General features: G+C 48.7%; 1 protein-coding gene across 1 annotated transcript in view; it reads right to left on the bottom strand.

Moving 5' to 3' along the window:
* Positions 1-352: 352 nt before the first annotated feature.
* Positions 353-24,405, bottom strand: part of TEKT5 (tektin 5) — a gene marked incomplete at both ends in the record, with an annotated part of 36,103 nt that continues 12,050 nt past the window's right edge. Inside the window, 4 exons of the mRNA XM_080942200.1 lie at positions 353-797; positions 3,502-3,656; positions 20,523-20,745; positions 24,181-24,324. Of these exons, the coding sequence (XP_080798326.1) occupies positions 353-797; positions 3,502-3,656; positions 20,523-20,745; positions 24,181-24,324 (967 nt within the window). The remainder of the gene's footprint in view (positions 798-3,501; positions 3,657-20,522; positions 20,746-24,180; positions 24,325-24,405) is intronic.

Below are 24,405 nucleotides of genomic sequence, written 5' to 3' on the forward strand. Positions count from 1 at the left end.
CCTGTTACTTTTGCGCTAGTCTGTAAATCTGAAACTACTGGGACGGTAACCTGTATCTTTTAAGAATGCTAGACAAGTAAGTCATATACTGAATTCTTAAATAGTGAGGAGAGGAAAGATAAGGAAACAGGGGAGAGAAGAGAGAGGAGAAAGGAAGCCTCCTGTGTACCTGGGGTGTCCTTGGGGAATTCTGTCCTATCTCCCAGGACCTCCCACCGAGCTATCCACCCGTGGAACTAGCCCAGAGAGCTTCAATTTACTTCCGTTCTGTAGTTTCACATTTTCCTGAAGAAAGAAAGGGAAGAAAACGACCCTTTTATTTTCTTTTCAGCCTTTTCCAGTGTTATGCCATTTAACACACCTGTGCGAAGCAGGAGCCAGGGCAGGAACTGGACATAGAGTGGGAACAGATCGCGGAGCCACCACAAGGGACGGAACCCCCGCAAGAGGCCCCGCCCCCGCAAGAGATCCCGCCCCCGCAAGAGGCGGGGCCCCTACAAAGCGCTGAGCCGCTGCAGGAGGAGGATCCGCCACTGGGGCCCGAGCTGACGTGAGGGGCGTGGCTGCCGTAAACGCCAGAGCAAGTGTAGCCGGTCAGGCGGGGTGTGCTGGGGAAGGATTTGCGCATGCGCATGCACTTGTCCTTGTCAATACACAAGGTGTTGGCTTTGATGGCCAGCTCGTGCTCCAGCCGGGACTTGGTCATCACCAGCAGCTGCAAAGTGTCTTGAGTCTCCCGAAGCCTCAGCTTGAGCGTCTGTAGAGTGTCGTCTATGGTGAAGACCTCATTCACGAGCCTGGGGCGGGGCAGAGAAAGACCTTCTGACTCTCCTTTCAGCACATCCACCCCTTCCTTGTATGGCTGGTAAAGTGCCTAGGGGTGGCCTCTGCAATGTAGTCCTCAGCCCTAGAGGGGAGCTCAGGTGGATGAGCACCTTTGTGAGGGTCACCAAGGCTGTCAAAGCCCGAAGGAGGAGACAAATGGTACAAAGAGCAGAATCTGTCAATAAGATAACTACCGGATTGCCCCCAGGGCCGGCAGTCCCACCCCTACTTCTCTAACCTGAACTGGAAATGGGTGTTCCCGCCAAGTGCCTCCAGCAGTACGGTCCACCACGGCGCAGAAGAGGAAAGACTAACTATGGCATGGTCACACAGTGAAAAACCACTCAGCCATAGCCCAAAGGAATGACTTATTCTCTTTTGTCTCTAAGATAATGTCACTGTGCTGGACAGGATGACATTGCCTCCAAGTCTAGTGATCAAGCTGTCCCGCCTAAGCCACTCAAGCATACCTGGCCTATTATGTGACTTGTTTTGTTTTGTCTTGCCTTTGCCCTTTCTGGCCTTGCCGTCCCCCTCTCCCAACCCCATTTTCTCCTTCCCTTCCATTCCTTGCCCCAGAACAACCTCAAATTCTCTACATTGCCTAGGAAAGCAACTTGAACAGCTCGTTCTCCTTCCTTCACCTCCCAAGGGCTGAGGTCGTAGGCAGGAGTCCTGCTCTGTTAGGTGCACTTTAAATGAGGGCTGGCTACTTAGAAAACTGGATCTCCGCAGATAACACAGGACCCAGCCTCATTCACGTGACTTTTGACACAGCCATGCTTGCTGTGTTAGCCCCTGGAGGCTCATAGGTACACTCCTCAGAGAATTACGGCTCCCAACCAATGGGAGCCGCCAGGCATGGAAGAGAGCCCCTCCCAGCAGCCCACAGCCATTGGCCAACCGCCTAAGAGGGACTTAAGACTGCAGTACAGTGGAAAGACCCCTGGAGTGGAGTGTGTGCCTCAGAGACTTGGAGGAGGTGAATCTGAGGCCAGTCTTCATATTGTCTCACGCCTTACCCCGCCTCTGCAGAATTTTCCACAACCCTGGAAGGTCTCTGAGGGGGAACTTTGGGGTAGAGAATAAAGAGATGTGCATAAGCAGACCATGTGGGAACCAAGGAGGAAAAGCTGTACAATATCGGTGCCGAGAGGGACTCTGAATTGGCCATGCTGTCTGCAAGTGACAAACCTGGGAGCTATGTGAGGCTGAAGAGCCCGTGAAATATGGCCTCTTGATTCAGAAACTGATATTTCTGTTCATTCAACTCAGAGTCTACCTTTTTAAATTAAAATTTCAAAAATTTAAAAACAAAGTCTCATGTAGCCTAGGCTAGCCTCAGACTCTGTGTAGCCAAGGATGATCCTGAGCTTCTGGTCCCCCTTCCTCTACCTGCTGTGTGCTTCTGTGCACAGTTTCTGTGCTGCTGGAAAACAACCCAGCACCTCACTCATGCCAGGCAAGCACTTTGCCGTAGAGCTGGCCCCCATCTAATTGAAGTTCAGTGTAAGAGGATGAGGATGTGGGTCAATTGGTAGAATGCCTGCCTCGCATGTGTGGGGCCCTGTGCTCCATCCTCAGTTCTACACGGAAAGAAAAGTAAGCAATGAAGCAAGCAGGAAACAAAGACAAAGAGGCCAAGAATAGAAGGATGGTTGACAAAGTGATAGGCTCCAGGATTGTGGCAGCCATTAGACGCCAGAGAGAGGCAGGACCCTCTCCCTGCCCTATGTGTCTGAGCCCTCTTTCTGGAGCTGCATAAGCTTTCAATCCACCCTCCTGTTGTCAACAAAAGCCAACAGGGCGGGTGGGATCTGGCCAGTCAGGAATGACTTGGGTTCTTTGCAAGGAGAGAGGTAGAGGATGAACAGGGACATAAGCAGGCGCTCCTTCATCCATCGGATCTTGTGGTAAGAGATGCTGAGAAAATGGAGGGGCCAGGACTGTGGCCTATCCCTATGCTAAGGCCTCCTTGGCCTTTCAGAGGATGCAGGGGGTTTTCCTGAGCAGAGCTGTGTTGTTGAGGGACAAGGAAGTTCTAGAGAGACAGGGTGGAACCCGGAGCTCTAGACTCCCCAATCCAGCTCACAGCTGAGCTCTGGGCCTGGGTGTCCTGAGCCGTGGTTCTCAGGCGCAGTGTTCCTGGTGCAGCCTCCAGGTAGGACTGGAGATATTCTGAAGACACCATGTCCCTCCTGTTGGCTCCCACAGGATTGAAACTATAGTTCCCAAGAATCTGATGGTCTCTCCCATCTCCGCCCCCAGCATTCTCATGATGGAAAGGAAAGGGCTGAAGACAGCAATCAGGAGACTTCACCAAGTTCTAATAATCAGAGTTCCTTGTAGCAATGATGGGCGAGACTCGGGGTACCGCACCTCTTGTCCTCTGCTTAAACTAAGTCTCACGGGAGGACCTGAGGATGCACTGGGGAGTGTTGGAGCCGGGCCTCTGTGTGTGTTCATTTCCCCAGTGTGACCACACTGCACACATCCCCCGACCATGCTTGCAGTTGCTCATCTAATTGGCCTGTTAAGGACATGTGGGAAACCTAGCTTGTGAGAACCACCAGGAAGAGCCCAGGCGCTGATCCAAGCAACTCCAGTAACCATGGAGCTTCTGAGACCAACCTTTCCCTTCCTCAGCCCCAGTGGTCCCTTCCCACCCCGACTCACCTGAACTGTGGCACGTCCCTACAGAGCTCCACGTTGGGCCGTCGGGTCCTGCACGCTAGCCTGGTCTGGGCCACCTTCAGTGGGCATTCCTTGGCCACGATGGCTCTCTGCAGCAACATGATGGTGTTCTCTGCCTGGAAGATCTCCTGCAGTATCTGTGAGAATGAGGAGACTGTCACAAGCTTCCAGAATTTTCTTACTTCCTCCTCGTGGGGAAGGCAGGGAACCAAAGTCACCTCGGAGGCCTCTAGTTTAGCCTTTTCCCAACATTGAACACCTGTGAGATAGGGAGTGTGATTTGGGTGACCTTCAAAAACCGCTACCACTCCTGTTTGTCACCATGACACTGACTGATGGGGTCGGGCCAGCCAGCGTCAAGACTAATTTTGGGTTTTGAAATTCTGCTGGAGGAAGCCAATCATTGTTCAGTGGGAAGAGAACAAGAAAGGAAAGGAGGGATGGAGGGGTGTGAGGGGAAGGAAAAAAGAAAAGGAAAAGGAAGAAAGGAGAGAAGAGGGAAGGGAAAAAAGTTTGTGTGTGTCTATGTGTGGTGTGTGTGTGTGTGTGTGTGTGTGTGTGTGAGTATCTGGTTTTGTGTGCATGTCTTTATGTGGTAAGTGTGTGTGAGTGTGGTATGAGTGTATGTGTGTTGTGTATGTGTGGTATGTGAGTGTGTGAGTTTGTGTGTGAGTATGTGGTGAGTGTGTGGTGAGTGTGTGAGTGTAGTGTGGGTGTATGTTTATGAGTATGTATGTGTTGTGTGTGGTTTTGTGTGTGTATCTATGTGTGGTATGTGTGTGAATGTGGTGAGATTGTATGTATGTGTGTGTAGTGTATGTGTGGTGTGTGTGTGTGAGTTTGTGTGTGAGTGTGTGTGTATAGTGTGTGTAAGTATGTCTCTGTGTGTGAGTGTGTCTCTGTGTGTGGTTGTTTGTATGTGTGTGGTGCATGCATGTGGTTGTGTATGTGTGAGAGTGTGTGGTGTGTGGTTGTAGGTGTGTTGGATGTGTTATCTAACATCTATTCATAGAAACAACGTTCCCCATATAATGCTGCCATTGTTCCAGTCTGTGGAAATGTGAATCCCGGCGGAGGCAGGAGTGAGCTGGGATGAGAAGTGCCCCACATCTTGACGTGGGTAGAGGTTTCAGAGGCGTGAAACTGGGAAATCTCATTAAAATTCATCGGGCTGTGTGCACTTTTTTATGATCAAACTGATACACCCTAGGAGACGGCAGAAGAAATCAGACTGTTACACCCCAGGAGACGGCAGAAGAAATCAGACTGTTACACCCCAGGAGACGGCAGAAGAAATCAGACTGTTACACCTCAGGAGACGGCAGAAGAAATCAGACTGTTACACCCCAGGAGACAGCAGAAGAAATCAGACTGTTACACCTCAGGAGACGGCAGAAGAAAGCCTGGGCCTGGGCTGTAGCCCAGAAGTAGAGTGCTTGCCCAGTGTGCGTGAGAAAATAAGAAAAAGGTCACACAGAAACAGATCAGTGAGGAGCTGACATTTGTCCTAAGGACACAGAAGTCATTAAGTGTCTTTCTATACTTTTATGTGTTTGAAAATTTACATAATAAGAACATACAAACATGAATGGGAAATGTTTGTGCAAAGCCTCGGCTTCCATCCTGGTACAGTGCGCTCAGGAGAGGGAGGCAAGGGGGCAGAAGCTCAAGGACATCCTTAACTATGAAACAAATTTGAGACTAGCCTAGGCTACATGATGTCTTGTCTCAGAAATTAATACACAAAGGAAAATAATACACGCAGTGTGTCAGTAAAAGAACAGGCATACATGGCTGATCTGTTCTTACTGAAGGGGCCTGTCCTTGCCCCTGGCCATCCCTAGCCTTGCCTAGGTTTGAGCAGATGGCAGTACCTGGAATCTCCACTCTGATCACAATAACCACTCTCCACCCTCAGGCACACAGCAGCTTGCGTGTGACAAGGTTTGTTGTACGTGGCTGTGCTGATAACCACACCAGCCCTGGAATTACACGGGACCAAAGTTACACATGTTTTACTCCTGCCAAGCCTAAAAGTAATGCTCTTCATGGTGGCTTTATTGCCCGAATCTTCTGCAATTATCCATCACCACAAAGAGTTCAATTTCATAAAGCCCAAGAGTCAATAATGCTTGAAGGAAAAAAAATGTACCACTAAGCCCAACCACATTGTTTGACCCTGTTTGATCCAGTTTTACTGTAAGTAGATGTTGGCTTTGTGTGCCACCATGTTGAAATCAGACCTAACTCATCGTAAAAGGGCTGTTTATTATTCCTACTTTGCCAGTCTAATGAGGGAGGAACATAAAAGCCAGAGAAATCACTAGTAAAGTACTGCTGGGAATGTCCCATCACCCAGACTGGGGCACTAGAGGAACAGAGGGAACCAAAAGTAGGAGCCAACTTTGTCAGAAGAGTGGCTAGCTGAACCACAGGCCACATGGGTACATCTGAGATCCAGAGTCACTGTCCACAGTGTGTGTGTGCATGTATGTATGTGTGTATGTGTATGTATGTGTGTATGTATGTATGTATGTATGTATGTGTGTGTATGTATGTGTGTGCATATATGTATGTGTGTATGTATGTGTATGTGTGTGTACATGTATGTATGTGTGTATGTATGTATGTGTGTATGTATATGGGAATTTTCACTCCGTGTGCTGGTTGTTGAAGGTGGACATTTGGAAATTGAATAGGTCATGATGTGGGGACCTTCCCATCATGCAAGAAACAAGAAACCAACCATCTTCTAGTCCAGGAGTCTCTCTGATACTGGAGACTTCCAGCCTCCCACACTTGACTTTCATTGTTTGCGTGTGATTTTGTTTGTTTGTCTGTTTTTGAAATGGATTCTTACTGTGTACCCTGGGCTAGCCTGGAGCCCACACATAGCCCTCCGGTTTTAGCCCCCCAAAGGCTGGGAATACAAGCATGTGCCCCTGCGCCTGAGTAAAATCCACTGTTTATAAAGTACCCAGTCTGTTTTTTTAAAACAGCCCAGACAACCCAAGACTTGCCTCGGTTACGGCACAGCACACGCTGAAACGCAAAAACAACATAAGCTGATATTCAGGTATAATGAGGTGCCCTGTGTTTCCATTTGCTAAATTCAAGAAGCCCACGTGACTAAACAAAGGACAGTGGGTCTCAGAGTGTAGACTTGCTGTAGAGATTCTCTCTTCTCCATTTTTCTTATGAGCACGGTCTTATTATACCTCCAACATTAAGCCTCTGTATCACAAACCTCCGGCAGCCTGCATGGCCTCTGGAATACTGGATATACGCACAGCATATACGCACAGCGCTAGGCAGGTCTTCCTTACTTTTCTTTTTTTTTTAAAGATAACCCCACTATGTAGCCTAGGCTTCCCTCAAACTCAAGCAATCCTCCTGGCCCAGTCTTTAGAGAGCTGGGCATTATAAGCATGTGCTAATACACCTGGTCCATAAACTGTCACTTTAAAAGGAATTACTCAAGATTGAGGGGACTCTATTTAAACTGAGGTGCGTAGTAGTGAGCTATGCAGGTGGCTATAGTGAAGTGGCCAGGGTGAATGAATCTGAGACTCCCTTTCATGTTGCAGAAATAAGGCAGGGACGGATGGACTCACATCAGTGGTGACACGGGGACACGGGGGTGAGGACACGAGAGTATGTGGGATTGCTTTCTTCCCGTTCCCTCCTGTCCTTCCCCTGCTGGAGCCCTCGGTTGGTCATTACATCACCTCCTTTGCCTCTCCTTGCTGCACATCTTGATCAGACCTGTCTGTGGGTTTTCCAGAACACTGGGGTTTTCCAGTACCTTCTGCTATGGCCCACTGATGATTCACAGCCAGGGCACATCTGCCCAGGCCCAGGTGGGTGTTTCTGCTGCCAAAAACATGTTCCCCACAGCCTCTTATCTAGCCTGTCACTCAGAGCCAGGGTTGTCTCCATCCAAAAGGAGACTGATAGCCCCATAAGTTTCACTGAGATATAACCCCTGGAAGCCCACATGTGTCCAGAATCCCCAGTGGGAGATCCAGCCTCTGAGAGACTAGACCGTGATCCTGGACCTTCCTGACCCATCAGGGCAGTCAGCCTGAGCAGGAGAGGCATCCTGGATGGGCCTTTCTGGTGAGCAAAGAACTTCTATTAGGCTGTGTCACAACCCAGAGAAAGGTACCAGAGGACAACAGCCCAATCCCCTGTGACGTCTTTACTTAGCCAAGCATGTAGATGTCATATGTGTTTGTAATGGGCACATTAAATGAAGAGCCACACAGCAATAATCAAATGGGTGTCCAGGAATGCAGAGCACATAAAAACGGGAGCCAGGAACTTCACATGAACAATGTGTGCCTAGCGTTCACACAAAGGATAAACGCATCCCCTTTGTCAGGACCAAAGGAAAAAGCAGAAAGCTCCCAGTCCCAAGAGTTCCTTTCAGTCGGGTGTTGTGGCGTGTTCCTGTCACCCTGGCAATCAAGAGGTGGCAGTGGGAACCCCCCCCACACACACAATAAAATACATGTGAATCAAAGTTTCCCTTTTAAGAAGAATCTACAGTTTGAGGGGGAAAATACTATCTAACCAGTAAAAGTCAGTCCTGACTATTCTAGCTGAACATTGCAATGTTCCAGAGATTCTTCAGAACAGCTGCTCTGCCCCACTGAGGTTCTGACTCTGTGGGTGGGAGACTTCTCTGAGTCCTTGGTGACATAGTCACAGAAACCCCTGTTTGACTTAGAAGTGCAGAGCCATGGGCGTGGGGTGGTGACGGGGAGAGGGTAAACCGAGAGAGTCCTAAGAAGGAAGGGGCTGGGTGAATTGCTTCGCTGCAGGTGGGGATGCAGCGCTAAACCCAGGCTGTCTACACCGGCTAGGAGTTTCAAGCAGGTAGAGTGAGATCTGTGCATAAGAACCCACAGGTGCTTCCCACAAGGGATCTGGCCCCACCCCAGGCTTTCAAGCTTCTGGGAGAAATGTACAGATAATTTTGAAACTGGACCCCGAGTCCCAGCCCCAGAGCTGCGCTTTTTCCCCTGTGGCTCAGACTCTCCAGACATCCCAAGCCTCTAGGGAGCCTGGGCAAGTGGGCACATGCTCCTGATGGCAGAGCCTCAAGTTCCAAGTTCTTACTAAAGGCAGGTAACATGTATACGTGCACCCACAAACACTCTACCTTCTTTGAAGCCACCCCGACCTGTCCCCAGAGCTGTAATAGTCCCACATTTATATCAAAGGCAGCAGGTTACAGGGTGAACACCTGCAATCTCAGCGTTCCATGGGACCACACATCCAGGTCCTGACTGGATCAAGCTATGAAGGCTGTTCTCAAGAGAAAAAAGAAGAAAACTCAAGTGGGCATTTATCACACGCAGGGTCTTTGCAGGAGCTGTCCCCTCTCTGCTTAAGAGACTCCTCAGATACAGGCAGGCTCCCTTCAACCACCTTCTCAGACTGTGGCTATAAGCATAGGCAGCTTCGGTTGTATCCCATTAAACAATGCTTTAGAACTTTAGCCAGTGTGTGAGTCCCTTGATTTTTGGGACTCAGACATGGCAAGGCCTATTCAAGTTCACAGCCACTCAGAGCAGAGATGGATGCCCTCTGAAGAGAGCAGTTCCCTCTCCAGACTAATGCCCTGCCTTGTTATACTACACACTCAAGCAAGGGCTTGCGCGCGCACGCACGCACACACACACACATGCACGCAACACACACACGGCTGCCTGGAATCTTGGCCCAGGCTCTGAGGGGTTCCCCTGGAATGTTCATTTCTGTTCCCACAAAGCTAGGGAAACAAGCTCCAGGGCATAGTTTGGCTCATCCCAGATGCTGGGCGGGACCTCTGGGGATTGGGCCTAGGGGGTCACCCCATGGGAGGAGTCTTGGCACACTGGATCAGGCAGCTGCCAGGCTTTCATGCCCTGGCTGAGAGTGGCGATTCAGTTAGGAAAGGGTGGCATGGGGGGGGAGAGCATATTCCTTCTTCACTCCTCTGCATCCCCATAAGGCAGGGTGCCTGCCACTCAAAATAAGGAGCCCGGAGGGTGTGCCAAAGCCTCCCTAGCGCTGCGCATCAGAGGACAGACCACTCCATCTCCCCAAACAGCACAGTGTTGGAGTGACACATGCTTCACGGCTCAGCTATTACCATTTGCTGTGTGACCTTGTGATTTTCAGCCTGTCTGAGCCTAACGAAATCCGTACTCCACATCTGCAGAGCCCTTCCTAGTTGCCAGATGTGTCTTCTTTCACTTACTGGACTGGCAGAATTACAGCAACCCACTACTCGCTATACGGATTGAATGAGACGGTTAATTATTCCTACGTAGATGGGTCTGGACTGAGAGTGCATTGAGCTGGTGAAGACGTTACAGGATGTCTGTGAGTGATTCTAGAAGACTCCCATTGGGATTGATGGTCCCAGTGGGCATGCCCAGTGTGAGTGGCCCTTATCTTATCCATTAACACCTTATCCATTAACAGAGAACAGACGGGTTCTTTCTCCTTCTGAGCTCTGGGGCACATACCCGCCTTCCCCACAGCTCCTTGCTTTGAGAATCAAGTGGGGATTTTCACTGATGGCACAAGCCCAACACTTGCTTGTGTGGAATAATAGATAGTTGACTCTGAACTAAATGTCAAGTGACCATAGACTGGGAGCCGCGAGTTCAAGTCGCACGGTGGAAGAGGTGACTTTTCATAGTCACAGGATAAAACAGCCACAAGTGTTTTACCTTTGCCAAACTCACTACTGGGAACACCAGGCTGGCAAGTCAGAGCAGCGTGGGAAACCTCCCTGTAGGCTGCAGGTACTGCCTGATGACCACCTTCGCCGCAGGGCGGGCGGACGCTAGAGATTTGCTTTGCTGGACCATTGCAAAGGTTTTACCTGCCAACTACAGGGAGGTTACATCAGACAAGAGGGGATTAATGACAGTTCAAGATAATTTGTCCCTGGCTCTGCAACTTTACAGTCACAAAGTTCTAATCAGCCATCAGCCTGGACGGATCCTAACACTGTGCTCTGGAAACTCCAAGTCATCTTTGTCCTGGGGCCAAGCCAACCACCAGTGTAGTGTTCCTGGCATTTTTTCTTTTCTCTCTCTTTTACATTTTAGCTGCAGGGACTGAGACAGGGACTGAACTTTGGCACAAATCAACAGAGGTCAAAAACAACTCCAGGGAGCCAGTTCTCTCCTTCTATCGTGAACTTGGTCTGCTGGGCTTGCCAGAGTGTGTTTTTACCCCTGAGCCATCTCTCCAGCCTTTCTTTTTCGAGACAGCATTTCAATTCTGTAGTATAGGCTAGCCTAGAACTCAGGGTGATCCTCCTGACTCAGTCTTCTAAGTACTGGTACATACTGTATGCATCACCATGTCTGCTATACTTTCTTTGTAAGACTTCAAGTCGACCTCTTCCAGGTGAGCAACTTGGCTTTTGTAGTGTGAGAGCTGCTCATGTGGAGATGGGTGTGGCTTGCAAATTTATTGTTTTAATAAAACTTTATTCATACAATCAGGTAGGGGGCAGATGTTACCCTTAGGCCTGTTCACTTGTAACTTACTACAAACCATCACAAACATCAGGACCCTCAATGTTACAAAGTCGCTACTCCTCAGACTGCTGTGACTCAGAACAGTTACTCTAATCAGCCTAATGCTACAACTCTTTAATACAGTCCCTCATGTTGTGGTGACCCATGTTCATAAGATTACTGTGTTGCTACTTCATAGCTATAATTTTGCTACTGTTATGAATCATAATGTAAATATTTTTGGAGATAGAGGTTTGCAAAGGGGTCATGACCCAGAGGTTGAGAACCATTGCTCAAGCACTGGGGCCATAAACTGGCACTGGATGGTGTGGAAGGCAGTGATCCTGACAGCCTCAGACCAAAAAACTTTACTGGGTGGAAAAGCGGACTGCTCTTCCCAGCGAAACACAGACTAGGGCAATGACTTTGAGCTCGGGTGTGTGTGTGTGTGTGTGTGTGTGTGTGTGTGTGTGTGTGTGTGTGTGTGGCAGAGCTGCCTGCCTCACAAAGCTCTCGGCCTGCATCTTGTCTTGTGACAGCAGAACAAACCTCCAAGGTTTAGTTCGGAAAGGAGTGGACTCGGTTGCAGCCAGCAGCATTCACCCCCTCCAGCTCCGTGCAACCTTGCAAATTTATTGTTTTCTGGTTTGCACAAACCCAGGGGTTTCCAGGGAGATGCCTGGTTGATCCAAACAGACTCTCCAGCTTCAGAAAGGGGCAAGAAGCCTAGAATACTGGGACAGGGGGATAACAATCGTGAGATATTTTTCAACTTCGCCCAAGCCCAGGAGCAAGAAGCGGAGAGAGAGGGCTCAGGAACCCTGCCAGGAACTCGGGATATGGAAGGTCCTGCACCAGAGTCCTTCTCTCAAGCCCCTAAATGTGGACCTTGAGGTGGAAGGGAGGGATGGGGGCTCGGTGGTTAAGCAAACTTGATGCATATGAACAAAGACCTGAGCTCAAATTCTCAAGGTCAGCAGGAAAAGCTGGCTGTGGTCCTGTGACCCTGTGGCCCATGCTGAGAGGAGCAGAAACAGGAGGATCTCTGGGACTTGCTGGCTGTCATCCCAGTACAACAGTCAGAGAGACCCTGTCTCAGGGGGAAATGGTGGGGATGATAGGACAGGTCACCCTCAGCAGTTGTGACAAGACAAAATGTATCCAAACTTTGACAGACCCGTCAGGAGTAAATTTGGGTTGTAAATGATTGCCCAGATATGCACGTGCCAAGCAAGCCTTGAGTAAAGCAATGCCAAGGAGCACAAATGTCAGTTCTTAAAAGACAGTCTCCAGAAGGGGTCCTGAAATCCCTGCTAGACCTTGGGAATGTTTTGGGGTGGGACCGACAGAACGGTTTAGCATGTGCTTGCAGCCAAGCCTGAGGACCTGCATGGTGGACGGAGAGAACAGACTCCCTCAAGTGTTTCTCTGACTTCCACAAATGAACTATGGTGCCTCCTCCAACAAACAAATGTAAAAACAAAATTGAAATGGAGCGGGGGCACTTTATAGTGCTCTGGAGCAAATGTTTGGAAATGCACTATCTGAAGACTTCAAGGGGATTTCCACAACACATTTTTCTTTTCTCTCATCACCCTCCTTCCTCTGACCTATTTTTTCTATCTATCTATCTATCTATCTATCTATCTATCTATCTATCTATCTATCTATCATATATCTATCTATCATCTATCATCTATCTATCTATCTATCTATCATCTATCTATCATCTATCATCTACCATCTATGTATCATCTATCTATCTATCATCTATCTATCATCTATCTATCTATCATCTATTTATCATCTATTTATCTATGTATCATCTATCTATCTATCTATCATCTATCTATCTATCATCTATTTATCATCTATCTATCTATGTATCATCTATCTATCTATCTATCTATCTATCTACCTATCTATCTATCTATCTATTTATCTCTTCAGGGTTTCACATAGCCTAAGATGGTCTCAAACTCATTAAACATAGAGGATAACCTTAAATTTCTGATCTTCTCAAGTGCTAGGATTATAGGTATGACCCCCTATACACACACACACACACACAGACACACACACACACACACACACACACACTTTGTCTATATTTTCACTAACACTTGGGATCAAACCCAGGATTTCATACACACCAGGAACTCTACCAACTGAGCTACATCCCTGGGAATTTTTGAACGGATTATAGCAGGCCACACCTGACCGACTGGAGTAGTTTGAAGGAGAGTGGCCTCTGTAGGCTTGAACTTGAATGTTTGGCTCCCAGTTGGTAAACTATTTAGAAAGAAGTAGGTATGGCCTTGTTGAAGGAGGTGTGCCGCTGGGGGTGGGCTTTGAGGTTCCAAAAGCCCTTGCCAGGCCCATTCTCTCTGTCTCTGTCTTGGTCTCTGTCTCGGTCTCTCTCTCTCTCTCTCTGCCCCCAACTTGTGGTTCAGGACGTAAGCTGTTAGCTACTGCTCCAGAGCCACACCTACCTGCCTGCCACCATGCTCCCCACCATAACGATCATAAACCAACCTTCTGAAACTGTGAGCCCTTAGTTTAACGCTTTCTTTCCTAAGTTGCCTTGATTATGATGTCTCTTCACAACAATAAGAAAGCAGTCAACACACCAACTCAGAGAGACCCTGGAGGTAGCGCTGATCCTCACCATTCCTCCAGCACAAAGCTAAGAGGACATACCGAGTCCTCTCCTGCTGAATCTCCACATAGCTGTTAAGATTATTCATTCCTTCTCATCATCATGCATCTTCTCTTTCTTTTCTCCTTTCCTCCTCCTTCCCTCCTCCTATTTGGTGGAGATTTTATATATATAGTGTTTGTGTGTCTGCATGTGGTGTGTGCTGAGTGCTCATTCACACATGTGTGGGGCATGTAGGTGTGTGGATGCATGTAGTGGCCTGAAGTTGATGTTAGCATAGCATGTTCCTTGACAGCTCTCCTCGTTTTTATTAAGGCAGAGTCCATCATGGAAGCCAGAGTTCTTCAGTTCTAGCTGGTCTGTAGCCATTTTACTTTGGAGATCCTGTCTCTGCTTCCTAAGTACTGAGATTACAGGTAGGCCACATGCCTGCCAAGCTGTTATGTGGTGCTGAAGAGTTGAAACCTGGTCTTCGGGCTTGCACAGTTAGTGTCTATCCACAGAGCCATCTCCTCGATCCTTTTCTTATGGACCAGAACCCTGAAGTTCACAGGAACTAATCTCCAAAAGTCCCTCTGCTGGATCCAAATGAAGTCACTCCGCTTGTCTACACACACACGTTTGCCTTCCCACATTTTTACATATTTTTTAAAATTTTGTGTGCATAGGTGTTTTGCCTGAATGTATGCACCACATATATGCAGTGCCTGAATGTATGCACCACATATATGCAGTGCCTGAAGGGGCAGAAGATGGTGTGAACATCCAGTAAGACTAGAGTTGCAAGTGTTTGTGGACCACCAATGTGGGTGCTGGGACTTGAACCCTAGTTCTCTGGGAGAACAGCCCATGCTCTAAACCATTGAGCCATCTCTACTCATTTCTACAATGTTTAGAGCTAAAACTCTTTCATCTCATACTGAGTGTGCTGTACAGAGACAGGCAGGGCCATGCCTGCAGCTCTGCCTCCCAGGACTTGACCAGATTTCAAAGCCAGCCGTCAGTAGCTTGGTCCTTCACCCCAGTGCTGGAAGGGATCCTGCTGCTTGCGAAGCACAAAGGCATTTCCCATCCACAGAAACCTCACTGTCAAACAGAGGCCAGCAGCTAGAGCCAGGAACTTGGCTCCCCAATGACTGTCAACCCTCAGACTCTTCACTTTCCTGCCCAGTTGCCAAGCAAAGGGGTATAGTCTTGCTGATGCTAACGACCGGTTGAAAGTCAAAATGCCAAAGACTTCAGCAGAAAAGAGAGCCTTGTAGGGTTTAAGACTCAGCCTTCCGTGGTCTGGTTAAACTCTTTCTATGACAAGTAACTTTCTTTCTCCTTTCTCCTCCTTCCCACCTCCTTTTTTTTTTTTTTTTTTTTCTGCTAAGGTTTCACATATCCCAGGTTGGCCTCAAAGCCACTACACAGCTGAGGAAGACCCCAAACCTTAGATCCTCTGTCTCCATCTCCCAAGAGCCGGAATTGCAGGCAGGTACCCCTGTGACCAGCTTATGCAGCACTGGTGAGCGAACCCAGAATACCATGCATGGTGGGCAGGCATTCTGTCAACTGAGCCACGTTCCCCAGCCCTCCTTCAGGTTTCTGGAGAATCTAACGCAGCTCAACACTTTCTCTCTGCCGTACAGTTACCTACTCAGGACTTTGAGGCCTTGCAAACGAGTGGCAATTAATCAGTGGACTCTAGGGTTTAAAGTAGTACAAAGAGGATGATCTCAGGACGGGTGGGGCCTAGCGGCAGAATGTGCAGGTGGTCCTTCCGGACGGTAGTGGAGTGCATCCGGGTGGGAGACAGGAGCAGCCAGAAGGATTCTAAAGGTTGCAAGTGCGCACTTAGAAGTTGAAGCCCCAGGAAGCCCCTAGAGTCACCTGGAAGTGTGACTACTACACTGAGATGGGGAGGACTCTCAGTGGGATAAGTAAGAGGGTGAAAGCTTTGGAGATGGGGTCCAGCCTGTTACGAAGAGGCCTCTTGGCAATCCAAGTCCAGGCCTGTGGCTCAGTAGGTAACGGTACTTGTTCACAAGCATGAGGACCTGAGTTCGGGTCCCCAGCACCCAAGACTGTGACCGTAGTAACGGGAAATGAGAGACAAGCCCTGGAGTTGGCAGATAACTAGTCTAGCTGAATAAGTGAGCTCCAGGTCTGATGACAGGTCCTATCTCAATATGTGGCGCATGCCCAGAAGTCTAACATTTGGGAATCTAAGGCGGGAAGATGATAGTTTAAGGCCAGCCTGGGCTATATCGCAAGTTCTAGGCAGCCTGGGCTATGTATTCACAATAGCCTAGAACTACACAATGTATCTCAGAGAAGAAAAAACATCATTTTTCATTTTCCTGACCCCCGATCACACACAGCGCCCCACAACGATGGCCACACCTATCTGTCTCGTGTCTGCTCTGTGACCCCTGACTACACGAAGTCCACAGCATCGTCACCTTTGAGAACCAGCAGAGAAACGGCTTGATGGAGGCTGGGCTTCTGGCATGTCTGGCTCACCTTGGTGCCAGCCTCCTGATGCTATACCCCTGACCACAGCAAGAGGGAAGTGATATTTGGATCCAAAGACTGCAACTTGTTATCTGGCGGCCAACCCGCACAGGGGCTTCTCACATCACTGCACAGATCTGGCTAGGCCTATGTAACAGGAGCCTGGCTTGGCCCCTCAAGGAAAAGAGAGAGAGAGATGAGGCGAGGGAAGGAGACAACTGCTTGCCCAGAAGTCATCCTGACCAACACATACTGCTTCTGATCTTCTCAGCGAGACTGGTGGCGACAGCAGCCAGACTACAGTGCAGGAGCTTATTGGGAATTCCCAGGCCCCATCCACCGGCTCAGCGGGACGCTGCTCAGGGAACAAACAGTGTGCGGGTCGTGAGGCTACAGGTCCGCACAACGGGGTTCTTACCTCTCCACCTCATTTACACATCCACTTCTGCCTTACTGTACAAGTTATAGCTGGGCTGGCTTGATCGTTCTCTAAGTCCGCTCACTTTATTTTATATAGCTTTTGGGGGGAGGATTTTTTATTGCATTTACTTGTGGCGCATGCAGAAGGATGGGGGCAACAAAGGCACGAGCCGCAGCCAGCTCATGTTGGGCGCATGCGCAAGGATGGGGGTAACAAATGCACAAGCCGCTCATGTGGAGACCAGAGGGCAGCTTCAAGGATCAGTTCTTTTTTTTTCCAGCACGTGGACCCTGGAGGTAGAACTCCGGTCAGCAGGTTCGATGGCTGTTACCCACTGGCCATCTCCTCACCCTAAGTGTTTTGTTTTTGCGGGTTTAATGTTGTGTTGTGTTGTTATTGCTGTTGTTCTGGAAAAGGGCCTCTCACCCTATACACCAAGAACTAGCAGCAGTCCCTCTGCCTCTGCCTCCCATGCACTGGGGTTACAGGTATGAGTCTCCACACTCAGCTCAACTCAGTTTAAAAGCAAACCAAAAAAAAATCGCTTATTTTGAGTGGACGCTTTCTATCGCCGTCATTGGTGTAAATCAAAGTGCATTGCTGTATTCGGGGAGAGCACTAACAATGTGCAAATTAAGAAAGAGGCGCAGCGCACACGTTTGCCTCTTCCTTAGGTGCACCTAAGGCGGATGAAGGATGGAAGAGGCCATGTTCTTACTAACCAGCTCAGGGATACTGATGGCTCTGTAGCAGAACACATCAAATATCATCTTGCCTGCCAGGATCTGCCTCCAACACCTTTAGAATAAACACTGTTCTGTTTTTGTTGTGAAGACAGGGTCTCATTAGCCCAGGCTAGCCTCCAACTCCCTGTGAGGCCAGAGAATGACCTTGACTCTTTGGCCCTTTTGACTCTACTTCCTGAGTGCTGGTGTCACAGCGTGATCGAGTGTGCCATGGTGACTGCAGTCACTTTCTATAGCAGGGTCACCACCCCAAACATCCTCTTCCCTGGCTTATCTGTGGGTCCGGTTCCCCTGTCCTGCACCGAGTTTCACCCTAGCACACTCAACGTGATAACTGGATGTTGGAGAGAAACACATAGGATCCCAGGCTCTTGGCTGACAGAGAACTCAGACCACCTACAAACCATCTTCTCCTGCTCTGGGGCCAGCGACTGCTTCCCTCCAGAGTGGTCCAGAGACAACTTAAAACCTTGGTGTCTTCTCAGACCCCAGGGCAGGTTACAGATCTGGGGCATCAAGACAGCTGATCTAACAGATGCACTGCCACCAAAGCTGGTGATGTCAGCTCAGTCCTCAGCTCCTACCGTGAGGAACCTCCACAAGTGCACGTGTAGAAACGTGCACACCTGTGCACACACACACACACACACACACACACACACACACAAAGAGGAGAGAAAGATGAATGGAATAAAAATGTTTTAAAAAAGAAGAAAAATTGCCCAAAGTTATAAGGGATTTGTACCCAACCAGTCAGGGTCAAAGCCTACACGCTGCAGTCTCTACTGCGTCTTGCTTTGTAAAATAATTTTAGCATAATGTTTGCTTCAGTGACTTAAGAGCAAATTAAATCCTAAACTCTGCTGTCAAATTAAAAAGAATTCCCAAGTTCTGTAGCAACCCAAAGACAAGTGGTTTTAAAAGGTCAGGAAGGAGAAATTGCCAATTGAACTCAATTCCAGGGCATGGGACAGAGTGCGGGCTGTTAGCAAACTCCATCCACTGTCTGGCCTTGTAAATAAAGTTTGTTTGTTTGTGGGTTGTTGGTTAGTTGGTTGGTTTGGTTTTTCAAGATAGGGTTTCTCTGTGTCATCCTGGTTGTCCTAGAAGTCACTCTGTAAACCAGGCTGGTCTCAAACCAATAGATCCAGCTGTCTCTGCCTCCCGAGTGCTGGAATCTAAGGTATGCGCTGCCACCACCACCCAGCACAAATAAACTCTTACTGGAACACTTTTTGGCCATGTTCATTCATGTACAAGTTACCCATAGCTGCCTTCTTACACACCCTCAGGATGGAGCAGCGGTGACAGCAACCATGTGGTCACAGAGCTAAAGGCAGTCATTGTTTGGCTCTTTACAGGAAACTCTGGACTGAGTCTGAAGATTCCTAGAGAGATGTCCTGTGAGACTGGAGGGTGGCTGGCTCTGCCTTCTCTCTCTCTCTCTCTCTCTCTCTCTCTCTGTCTCTCTCTGTGTGTGCATATGTATGTGCATATGTGTGCTTGTGTGTGTGTGTGTGTGTGTATGTGTGTGGTGTATTTGTGCATGTGTGCAGGCAGGTATGGAGGCCATGGAAGGTATCCTGATTTCACTCTCCACCTCAGCCCCTGAGACAGTCTCCCACCTGGCATTGGGGGTGACAGTCAGAAGATCCTCCTGTGTCTGCCCCCTCAGTACAGGGTTACAGCAGGGAGGGACTTGTATGACTGGGATGTTCAGGGTAGACTTTGGTGATAAGTGATATTTGAAGCAACAGACATTTCAAGAGGTTGGCCATGAGGACACCCGGGGAAGAGTACCTCCGGCAGAGGAGAGAACATGCAAAGGTCCTGAGGCAGGTAGTGAGCAGGTGTGTCTGGGGAAGAATGGGGGCATGAGTGGCGGTGCTGCAGGAGACATGGGAAGAGCTGACATAGACAACAGCGGGGAATGAGGGAAGAGAGAAATGGGAGTCAGAATATGGCAGGCCTTGGGGGCTAGGGCGCGTGCGCACACACACCCTTCTTCCCATTGATACCGGGAGTCTTTAGAGCAATGGAGGGCCTAGAACAAAACCCTACATGAATGGGCTTCTTTTTGCAACATTCTGATGAACTGAGACACTTGTAAAGATTGATGTCAGGTGTCTTCCTCAGTTGCTCTCTACATAACCTTTGAGGCAGGGTTTTTCACTCAACCCAGAGAGAGCTCAGCAGTTTGGCCAGTGACCCTGCAGATCCTCCTGTCTCTGCTTCCCTAGGACTGCAGGCTCACACTGTGGAGTCTGTCTCTTTACATGGGTGCTGGGGACTGAATTCAGGCCTTGACTTGTAGGGCAAGTGCTTTGCCAACTGAGCCACCCCCTCGCCCCTCCCCCAGGCTCTCTGCCTGGTTTTGTTGTAAACATCCCTGTCTGTTGCACCCATGGAGGGCCCCCCTTCTGACTCACTCTCCAAGGCTCCCCTCATTACAGTCTTGCAATTATTTCTAGAAACTCAACTTGTCTGCACACCTGGGCAGATGCAAGTTCAGATGTGAGTGGGTGTAAATTGCTCGAGCAACTACCATCATGGTCTGTCTGTCTGTCTCTCTGTGGATCCCTACACCACGGACAAAGAGGGATACACCAAAAAGGCTGCTTTCAGAGATTCAGGGCTAGTCCTTCCAACTTCTCCATACCCTGCAACAAGATCAACACCCTGAAGTCACTGTGTAAATCCCACAGTGTTGTACCCCAGTTACAGAGTAAGTAGAGGGTGTGTCTTCTTGGAAGAAGAGGGGGTACTGGGCAGAGCTGGAAAATCCTTTAACTCAGGAAGCACCCATTCCTCCATATGGGGACATCATGCCACAGAAAGCCTTTGAAAGCCAAAGGGTGCTGCTATAGCAGACAGGATGTACTGGAACCATCAGAGACTGTGCTGTCCTGGTCAAACTCGGCTACATGGTCTTCAGACAGAGAAGGAAGGGTACCAGGAGTCACAGCAGTGTCCTGGGTGCCATATCAATAACCCGAAACTCCAGTTTCCATTATCAGTGATCAAGGATGCCCTCGTCACCTGGGAAGCTCACAGCCCTCTCTTGGATTGGGCAGGCTGCAGCCCACAGGAGAGATTGGACTGATTCAGCACCTGAATGGACACAGCACCTGGATGCTCCACCTGTTTACCTTAGCCAGCTGTGTCTGCAACTTGTTCTTCACATCTGTCTCCTCAGAGATTCGAGCATTGAAGGCTAGGTTGGTGTTGGTAAACTGCCTCCACATCTGGTCTGACAAGGTCTCAAACAGGTGCTCTGCCTCCTCCCGCAGCCGGATGGAGTTGGCCCGCATGTTCTGAGCGTGTTTGATGTTGTCATTGCTGAACTTGGCCCAGGTTTCGGGAATGGAGACCCTGCAAACATCCAAGGGCAAGCAGAAGTCAGATGAGGAATTGGGGGAGCTGCTGACAAGTCTTGGGGGCCTCTGTATTCAGGCAATCCTCAACCTTGGCATGTGGATTTTTTATTTTCCTGTGCACCCAAGGGCAAACCTGGCCTCCCTACTTTCCCTTTCAGGGGCTCCCAGCACAGTCTTGATGACCACAAACAGCCCTGCTCTAATCCATCCCTCTTTTTACAGGGTGCAAATGCAGTCAGAAGGGTTTGGTGATTTTCAACAAGGCACCCAGGAGTGGATGGGACAGGTGGTGGTCCTCAAAGAGCTCTGCTCTCCCACCTCCAAAACCATAACCAGGCTAAGAAGCCCAGAGTGGCTCAAGTGCTCCAACCTAGTGAAAAGCCTGTGGCTATGTACCTAACTAACCTGTTTACTCAACTAATAAGGGCTTTAGTTGGTGGATGTTGTGATTGGTTGGTTGGTTGGTGGATATTGTGATTGGTTGGTTGGTTGGTTGGTTGGTGGATGTTGTGGTTGGTTGGTTGGTTGGTCGGTTGGTTGGTGGATGTTGTGGTTGGTTGGTTAGTTGGTGAATGTTGTGGTTGGTTGGTTGGTTGGTGGATGTTGTGGTTGGTTGGTTGGTCGGTTGGTTGGTGGATGTTGTGGTTGGTTGGTTAGTTAGTGAATGTTGTGGTTGGTTGGTTGGTTGGTTGGTGGATGTTGTGATTGGTTGGTTGGTTGGTGGATGTTGTGATTGGTTGGTTGGTTGGTGGATGTTGTAGTTGGTTGGTTGGTTGGTTGGTTGGTTGGTTGGTGGATGTTGTGGTTGGTTGGTTAGTTGGTGAATATTGTGGTTGGTTGGTTGGTTGGTGGATGTTGTGGTTGGTGGATGTTGTGGATGGTTGGTTAGTTGGTGGATGTTGTGGTTGGTGGATGTTGTAGTCGGTTGTCTGTCTGTTTTTGCAGCACCAGAACAGAGTTCAGAGCATCACACAGACTATGTAAGCACAATGCTCTGAGTCACACACATCATGTTCTAATCAGTATGTTCTCAAGGCCCACCATGGCCAAGCTTTATTCTAAGCTCTCGAAATGGAACTGTGAGTGAAAGTGATAGCACCCAGGTCCCTGGGGCAACTCCTATCCAGAGGTGGAAAAGCATAGCAAAAAAAGCAGCAGCTCACACACTCCCGTGTGGGCTTGGAAGGAATCTCAAAATGGGTGATGGTGGCTCTGAGTCAGATCTGCATTTTGGCCATTGAACAACTGAGAAATGAAAAAAATCACATGGGGAATTCCAGAAATAAACAACTTAGATGTTTTATTTTATCTATTTCAACATTTTAAAATCACATTACATTTATTTACTTATTTAGTATGGCTGTGTGCATGTGGAGTCAGAGGACAGCCTGCAGAAACTGATTCTCTCCTTCCACAGTGTAGGTCCTGGGGATCAAACTCAGGTCATCAGGCTTGCTAGCAGGAGTCTAGCCCCTTAAACCATCTTGCAGGCCCAATCCCTAAGTTTGAAATGTCTTCCACTATGATCTGTTGCTATATTTGTTCTGTTTATTAGGTTATTGTTAACAAAGGTCTTATCATAAGTTTGTGTGAATGTATTGAATGTATTGAAACAAACAGATGTTGTAGTGGTACACATCTAGAATCCTAGGAGGTTGAGGCAGGAGAACCATGAGTTGTCTCAAAAAGACCAATATCAAAAACTGGACAAAAACCTAAAATATTACAGTGTTTGGTCTCCCAGCTCTCATGGGGAGAGCATGTGTAAGAATATAACTTATGAATCTTCAAGGGATGACCTGGGAGACCCTCTCTCAAAAAAAAAAACAAACAAACAAACAAACAAACAAACAAAAAAAAAACCATTATGCTAAGTCAATGTTCTCCAACAATGAGACAATAGCATTGTCAGTAGATCTGATGCCATACCCCTGCCTTCTCCTGAAGCAAGTGGCTTCGAGAGCCCCAGAGGTAATTTCCCACTCCCTGGGGAAAATCACCAAAGATGCCTTGTCTCCTCATATGCATGTGCACCTCAGTAGCAAGAATGTACTTTCTCGGAGCCCAAGTCTTCTAAAGATGGAAGGGAGGGCAGGCTTCGAGGAAGAGGCAAGGAGTCACAAACAGTAAAACACATGGGCATGGTGTCCCTTGTGGACTCAAAGCTCAGTTCTGCGGGCTGCTGTATGAGTTTAGGTCAGCCATTTCCTCTCGCTGTGAGCTGGTTTCACAAAATGGGGATAATTACAGTGCCTATGGCCAGGATGAAATTCCTATCATAGAACCAGATACAGGGTAAGCACTTGTCACTTAATCATTAATTCATAAGGTGTTGTGTGCCAAGCTCTCAACTCAGCAAATGTCACCGTCACCACCACCATCTCGGTCAGCACTAGCAGCTCTGTGGTTATTACTACCATCACCATCATCATAACCACTGCCATCATTGTGACTCTTAACCCAGGCTGCACTGGGCAGAGGCATTGCAATCCAGTCAGTCACTACACCCCCTCATCACTCCGCCTCAAACCTGCAGGGTCCTGAGCTAGCACATCTGGGGAGCAAGCAATTAGTGGCCACAAAAGGCAGTTCTGAGAGTCCAGTTGCTTGAGGCACTATTTTGCTGCCATGATGTTGACACATAAATGTAGCCCAAGAGTTTAACTTGCCTTAACTTATCCACAGTGTGCACAAAGAGACCTGAACACGGCAAGCCCTATCAGCCTGGCTGAAGAATTGGTGTGTTTGGTTTCTCTGCGTGTGTGTGTGTGTGTGTGTGTGTGTGTGTGTGTATGATTTCTCTCTGTGTGTATGGGTGCAGATGCTAGGCGAACACTGAGCCTTATTCCCAGTTCCTAAAAATCTACTCTCTCTCCCACAAATCACAGCGCTGGTAGACACTCCTGGATAAAATGTCTACTCCTATTGGTGACAGCCATTATGTTTTATGCTTTGAGGTAACTGGCAATGGGGTTATTCCCAGCACACCCTGGCACTGTTGCAGTGGCCCTGAGATGCTCTGCTAAGCCAGTCACGTAATTTGGATCTTGGAGAGGGTGGAACAAGGATGGAAAGATGATACTGTGAGCATGTACCCAGTGCCTCCCACCCAAGGTCACACAGATGGGTGCAGAGCCAGGGCTATAGAGTGAGCGCAGAGACTCCCAGGACACAGGTCAATAGCTCCCACTGCTTGGCTCCACATGGCTTTCACAACCTTTCCCCAGAGCCTTCTGCTTGGCTCTGATGCTCCCCTACAGGTTTCTGGTGAACTTTGATCTTGACCTGCTGGTGAGCCTGGGATCCCGTCCCTTGCAACAGAAGATCCCATTCAAAGGTTGCTTGACTGGTACACAACACTCCTTATTCCTCTTGCCCTTCACTCCCACTGGGCGTGGCCAGAGACAAGGAGAGAGAGCTTAGTACGTACGTTCCATCAAACTTCTCCACACCGTGGAAGAAACTAATGGAGTCAGATGTGTTTCTTAGGTTAAAACAACTCTCATCAATACCCTGTGCAGAGCTCTTGTCCTCGATGTCCCGCTCTAGGGCATGTTGGGCATCCCGATTATCTCTGCAGGGAGAAGCAATATGTGGTCACCCTGTGTCCTCCACCAAATGTCATCATCATACAGCAGGTGGAGGCAAAGCCCAG

Source organism: Micromys minutus, assembly GCF_963924665.1.
Source record: "Micromys minutus genome assembly, chromosome: 31".
NCBI lineage: Eukaryota > Metazoa > Chordata > Mammalia > Rodentia > Muridae > Micromys > Micromys minutus.